Genomic DNA, 7286 nt, shown 5'->3' on the forward strand with positions numbered 1-7286 from the left:
TGTAAACATAAATGGAGTATAAATATAGTTGCCTGGTTTGAGTCTTGTACTGAAACATATTTATCACTGACCCTTTACCATATCCATGCATGCTAGCCTTATAAATATTTTATCATAGAGAATTATAAAAAACAAAAACATTTGAAATACACCAGTCTGTGTATATAGAAGAGGCTGTTTTTATTACTTCATTATTTCAAGTCAGACAGCCTGACAGAGTACCAAAAACCTAATTAATGCAACTCTGGCATCAACTGCAGAGCACTGGTTGCCGGTAGTTGAATAAACAAGGTCTAATGTTATGGTACAAGCTGTGGCCTCTTTGACCCAATGCCTCTGCTCCCACAAAATGAAAGTACTGAGGGTCTTCCATAAGTGAAATGTACCACCATTGTCAGCCACCAGGTACTGGGCCTTCACCTGTGGTGATGTCTTAAGTTAATTTGGGATCAACGCCCTTCATTTGGACTTTTCATAGTTCAGCTCTGCTCAAATACAGGCTGCCTTTGTAACACTGACCCATTTAAGATCAAACAATGGCTGAATTGAGTAAGACCCTCAAAGCAACCACACTCTTCTGCATTTTTGACATGCTTCTGTGATAATGTGGAAAAAAAAGAATTACAAGAATCTCTCTCTCTCTCTCTCTCTCTCTCTCTCTCGAAAACAGTCATTGGTGTGTCTCCCTCTCTCTCTTTCTGTCTCTCTCCACCTTCTCAGTACCTTCTGCACGTTTTGCACGTCAATCCTTCCAAAGTTCACACACTGTAGGCATTAAACCATTTATCCCATTTTTGAGAACAGTTTAGTCAAAATAGTCTTATTGGATATGGATATAAATGCAAATACAATGAATGTGCCCATCTTTCTACATCAACCAGAAAACCTCCACTTTAAGCCAACTATATTTTGCCATCTAGTGGTACAACATACAAAATGCCTTCTCCTAAACAAAGAAACCTTCCTCACTTGCTTAAAGCTTTCTTGAATATATTCACAATTTAGGAAAAACTACCAAAATAGAACAATCTTAACACTTTGTTGTCATCATGAATTAATTGCAATTAACATTAAATTAGATAAATTATCTTTTATACATGTAAAAATATATCCCAAAGGCTAAACACCAGAGCCTGTGGGCTTATTTACAGTGTCCTTGCTGCTCTGTAGTTTGCTCATATCGCCGAGGCGTTTTAAAAAACTAAAAAATAGTCCAGTGGTCTCAGTTTTGAACACCACAGGCTTGCTGCTTGCTGGAACAGTGTCACTAGTTATCTGTACATCGTTGTCTGTGGGCTGCATGACAGGAGCTGAGGAAACAGGTGGCTTGATTGTGTTTTCTGCTGATGTGTCATTTGTGTCTTCAGCACCTGATTGTTTTAAGTTGTGAGAAATGTCAGTATAATCAAACACTGGTTTGGAGGGAGGGTGTCCGGCGCCCTCTCGCTCTGGCATCGTCCCTTTTTCTTTAGCCACATGATTTGGAGTTCTGACGGGCAGTTCAGTCCACCGATTACTTTCCCCTGCCTCGGTTTTTGGGACTTTAGTAGGCAGCGTATGGCGGCGTCCAAGGTTACGTTTAGGGGAAGGTTGAGGTTTGAGCAAAACTTGAAGCAAATCCTCATTGCTGGGGTCATCAGGATACCTATCCGCTTCCTCATCAAATGTGAGCTGACGGCGTATGGGCGCATTTGGAGGAGGAGACTTCTGATTTTCCAGAGAGTAGTCCCCAGATGAGACGCTGCCACGGCTGTTCTGAAAACGCAAAACTTTTTTAGATGCTTCACGCAGCTGTTGGGCCTCCTCCTCATTATTATCTTGCAGATCTTCCTCATTATCATCAAAAGATCTAACTGTGGTCATAAGTCTAACAGTCCTTTTGAAAGGGTTCCTAAGTCCTCTAGAGTCCTCTTCTTTGGAAGTTTTCATCTCTTCTTCATTAGAATTTTCACTCTCTGCCATTGTGTCCTCGATGTCTGACTGGGCTTTGTGCGAGTTCCGTAAGTTCGCAGTGAGTTCAACTGCTGAACTCCACTCTTTTCTGCCCATGTCCTTAGCTCTAACTGAGGCTTGAATCTTTTGATTTACTGGGGGAAGGGTTTCCTGAGAAGTAATTTCTGAAAGGCTCCCGTTATTGGGACTACCATTAGTTGGGCTTCCACGAGTCGATGAGGGCTTTTCTGCTCTTCTCCTAGAACCACGTTTGATGACAAAGTTTTGTAGCACAGATTCTAATGCAACACTATCCATTTCCTTATCTCTACTGGAGCAGGTAGCTGTGGATCTCCGCTTGGCTGCAATTTCCAGTCTGTCTCTGTGTCTCCGTTTCACCTCTGCAGTCTCTCTAGCTTTGTTTTCCTGCAGGAAAAAAAAAATCCCAGTTCAAACCCTTTAATTTTTCTTTTATCTCAGTATAGGAATATGCCAGCACATATAGCGCGTATATTACCTGTATAGCTCGCAAAAATCTTTCACAAAAGGAGTTGAAAATGGAGCAACACTCTTCCAGTTTAAAATTCTTGGCATCCTCACAGAAGTACTGTGCCACTCTGTCACTTACAGACTGCAACTCCTGAAGATCAGTTTCTACTTCTTTCAAGCAAACCTCCGCTTCCTAATTGGAGCCAAAACCAAAACATTAGAGCATATACTCTCTATTAAAATTCACACAAACTGGACCAAGTAACGAATCACCCACCATTAGAAAATCCTCCATCTGTGCCTTTAGGTCTTCCTGCTTTAAAGTGTTTGCATTGGCATCTTGCACTTTCTTTATTTGCTTTCGATACTCCCCTTCAATGTCACCTTGATGTATTCTAAAAGAATTTTTGAAAGCATTTCTTCTCTTATTCTGATGATACAGCAATACAAGAAGAAAAAAGCCATACAAGACACTCCTATATGGCTTTTAAAAAGGTATTGCTTACCTTGCTGCAGCTTCAATGTGTTTGAGCTGTTCTGGAAATTTAAGCAGTGCTGTGTCCACCTTCTGAGCTTGCTGTGATGAATTAGAAAGTTTGTTGAAAATCTAATTATGCAACTTCATCTTAAGGTGAGAAACACAGACTTCTCAAACAAGTAAAAGCCACTTGCCATCACAACATAGTGCATAAGATTCATTCCAGGTTTGTTTGCTTTGGTATCCACTAGTTTCAACAGAGAAGACATTTTGAAGCCAACTGCATTGCCCGCGTAGCCGCCCTATGATCAGATAAACATATTGAGATCAAACAAATATAAATACAAAGAAAAGTCATCCAAGACTCCACAAACACAATCATTATATACTCACAGCATTCATGTAATTTCCAGTCTTAAGGACCAGGCGAATGACAGCATGAAGATTATCGCAATCTAGCAGCTCTAAAAGAAAACATATATTGTTAACTCCAACTCCAAATGGGCGTACAACTCTGCTTTAATGGGTCTCATGTTTCAAACTCAAGGAATGCAGACATTACCCCTTCCAGCAGTGGTCAAAGTACAGATGAATTCTTTTACTTCATCCATAAGGGGAAAAAATTCCTCCTTCAGCACCAAGCAGCTCAAACGCTCTTCATAGCTAAAAGACAAAACGTTTCCATCATTATCACCACTGACATTTAACATGTGATTTTCATTGAATTACACTCAGGTGGCTTACCTGGGGATCTTGACCAACAGTAACATAAATTGATCTGCTTCAGGGAGAGCAGACATGTCACCTTTGAAATTAACCAGCTGCTTTACCTGCATTTGTGAAATCAGAAAATCTGATTATGTATTTGCAAAGTAAATAAACAAAGGTTTAGAATCACATGACGCAATAGACATGTTTAAAAAAACAAAAACAAAAAGCAACTACAGTACCTCCCCTTCATCCGGAAGCATCTTGCATAATTCCTGCAGTTTTCCAGTACCAAAGCCCAGGCCATTTCCTGATTTGATATCCTCAATCATGTCCTTTATAGACCTGTAATAGAGGTCAAGCGAATCAGTTATCTTTAATTATGTTTTTACTGTTGCTTTGAAATATCTCATTAGTTCTGAGTGTCTGCTTTCATATCACACTTTTCTATGCTTGGTAAAAAAAACTTGGAAAAAAAAAAAAGCTGCTGACACATACAAGCCTCTACCTGCTCTAATCACTTTATTTCAACCCTCAGAAAAATACATGCTGTGCAGGACATGAAAATGATGGAATGGAAATGTGCTCAGATTGCAGAAAAACATATTTGGTAACAGCATGAGAAAGAAAAAAGTAGTTAGATTAATGTATCCATATGTTGTTCTCTTGTTTTGCTGGTGACACAGTAGTTTGATCACAAACATTTTATGGATGTTAACAGTAACAGGATTGTTTTCATTCCTTTTAAGATCTGTTGTTTATGACAACTAGCTTTAGGCAATAGATTTACAATACCTCGCAAAAGTGTATCTGTAAGTTACATCAGGGAGATAACCTGTTAGAGCTGTAGAACAGTCTAGTATAGATCAGACCTGCCAGGACATGTCGGCTTTCAGAGATTTTGTGAGTATGATGCAGTCTTATTGCATACAAATATGCCTGCCTCACCTTGTCCTCAGTACAGTGTAACATGGAAAGATTATTGTGCAAAATACTCACACCTTCACAGTGCTACCACTGACTCACCGCTTGAATTGCTTTAGGAAAATTCCAATGTTCATGCTCCTCTTGGAGCTGAGGACAGAAATCTGGGGGGGGAAAGGAGAACAGAGACCGGATTAAAATCTGCTTGTTAGCTGCTAAAACGGTTTCATTGTTGACTTGAGCTCTGTCTTTCGTATCACAGACATCTCAACTTTCCAAAGAGACAGTCGAATCCAAAGGTTAAGAATTCTTTGAGTTGATTGTATTGAACATTCCAGGCAAAGATGCAGTTTTTGCACCTTTTCACCATTTCTCTTACAAAATTCTAGGTGAAAGGTCAAAGTAAAAAGTTAAAATGTGTTGTTAGTCAAATCATGATTGATCTACACTTCATTAAGTAAATGTGCCTAGTGGTGTTTATTAGGGACGGTAGCTTAAATACAGAGCATGGACAACAGAGTGATGTCAGTGAGAACACAATTAGATCTTCCTTCAGCAAACAAATGAAAATAATAATACTCCACCCTTGTACTGAGTGATTTTACATCATTACATAATGTTTCTGACAGAAACATTATACTATTGTTGTCATTTGTTGTATTTATATATTGCAAAGTTGGGCCTATAAAATGTAAATTGTAAAATAAGCAAATGTAAATTGCAATTTTAAGTTTCACATAAAGGGTAATAAAGTTCCTATAGTATCACTATATTCCCAGTTCATAAAATCACCACTTCGGTCACTCTGGTTTTAAATGTTAGGAGAGGAAAACATTGCAGGGACGTCTGTTTTTTCTTATATGTAAGCTTGGGGGGGGGGTTAATTCAGGTCAAAAGAACTTGCTTCCATACCTCAGCAATAAACAGGAAAGAATATAAAACCTTTCAATCTATTGTACAAACCTTGGGGGTCAAAGTTCCACTACATGAACGGGTGATAGTGACACATTTATAGCCTGGCTAGCTGCACTCACCATTTCCCCTGCTGTGGCAGAACTTGGCAGGCCCCTCAGACTCTGACGGTTCAGAGCTTTGATTTGCTGCTGGGCCTGCTTGTGGCTGAACAGCTCCTCCATATGATCAGTGTCCAGTTCATATTCCCCATCAGTCTTATCTGCTGTCCAGATGTTGTGCTTTCCTATAACTGTGTGTTTGGGTAGGGTCTCCCAGTTGAAGTTGCGCATCTTGGAGCGCCGGCGCTCCAACCTTGAAATTGGACCCAGGCCATGTAGGGATGGAGGTGGAGGAGGTGGTGGCGGAGGAAGTGGAGGTGGTGGGGGTGGAGGTGGGGGTGCAGGAGGACCTCCTGGCTGCATCTTTTAATAAGAACCTCTCAGCAGGTTTTGAATGCATCCACACTCATATTCATGCATAAAAGCTGAATTTCAGCATATATTGGAATGCAGTGAATGTAGAAGCGATTCTGGTCGTTTTTACAGGAATGCGGTGCAAGAGTCAGTCCTGGAGTGACTTGTTCAAAGTGTTGTCAGTTAGGATGATGCATTCCGACTGAAAGAAACAAAGCAGGGTGGGGACACATAAGCTACAGATCTTCATACACTCTACAACAGTGAGCAGCTTTGTTTAGCACAGAGTACAGAATTTACTTTCTTTACTGTACATAAGATTAATTATGGGAGTGATGCCGCCGATTATTTTCATAAAAAGTTTCCTGAAACTTGTGCAAACACTATAATAATTCATGATCCACTTTGGAAACGCATAGAGGCTACTTTAAATCTGCCATAACAGTCACTTTAGGAGATCTAAACGCTCCTGGTGTTTTATCCAGTACAGAGCTATGCTTGTCCACCGTGATCGGTAAACTACTAAAACCAATGTTTGTTCAAACACTTAGCATTATTTTTAGTTAAAGACCGGAGAGAAAGAAATGAAAAGTCAACTCACCTTTGTGTTGGACTCAGCACAAGTCCCATTACTCCGCTTCCCTTTTTGTTTCTTTTCTTATGGCCCTCTTGCTGAAATTTCAAAAGTAAAGAGTGACATCAGCCTGGATAGAGACTACCTGTGTGTAAATGACACGCCCAGGTGAACTCACTTAAAATCCATGACAGCCCACACCTTCCCAGGCACTCTGGGATTGGCTTATTTCTTTCTCTCTCTCTCTCTTTCTTTTCCCTTTGGAGTTTGGGGAGGCGCTGCGTTTCTATCCATCTGTCAATGAGTTGCGTGAGTAAGCGGTCAACTAGAATGACAAATATTCTGACTCAGAGAGAAAACCCATTGAACATATTTAAAATGTAATAAATACATTATCAACTTAATTAAAAATAAATTAAATGTTATATACTTTAGTAAATATTCCTGCGGTGAGACCGTCATTGATTTGAATTCATTATATATATTAATTTTCAACTAATATTCAGGCTTTAACTCTATATTATGGGAGTTCTCTCACAAAGGTAAGCGGTATAATAAGTCCAGCTCTGATTGGCTGCGTGTCGTTTGACTTCCGCAAACATAACTCGCCGCTTTGATGGAGTCGCAACCCCCCCCCCCCCACTCCATTTTTTTTTTTAGCATAATTTCACATTTTAATGCACAAGAAAAACTTAAATTCTCACATTTGTCTGTACATATTTTGACCGAGACCAGCACCAACATTTCTTCTTGGTAAACTGCTTGAACCTTGCTCCGTAGATGCTCGTTATCAGATAACGATAACGGATTGCTC

At 39.9% G+C, this 7286-nt stretch overlaps 1 protein-coding gene across 1 annotated transcript; it reads right to left on the reverse strand.

Moving 5' to 3' along the window:
- Window positions 1–1119: 1119 nt before the first annotated feature.
- Window positions 1120–5907, reverse strand: fhdc4 (FH2 domain containing 4). The gene is made up of 11 exons (XM_085371263.1): window positions 5566–5907; window positions 4634–4695; window positions 3850–3952; window positions 3644–3729; window positions 3462–3562; window positions 3293–3363; window positions 3094–3201; window positions 2928–2998; window positions 2699–2816; window positions 2450–2614; window positions 1120–2358 (listed from the first exon to the last, which is right to left on the reverse strand). The coding sequence occupies exons 1-11, from the start codon at window positions 5905–5907 to the stop codon at window positions 1120–1122; spliced, it is 2466 nt and encodes an 821-aa protein (XP_085227389.1).
- Window positions 5908–7286: the final 1379 nt, after the last annotated feature.

This window comes from Diplotaxodon limnothrissa, linkage group LG14 (assembly GCF_057381915.1).
Source record: "Diplotaxodon limnothrissa isolate DT_005_m linkage group LG14, D_limnothrissa_male_GT1.1, whole genome shotgun sequence".
NCBI lineage: Eukaryota > Metazoa > Chordata > Actinopteri > Cichliformes > Cichlidae > Diplotaxodon > Diplotaxodon limnothrissa.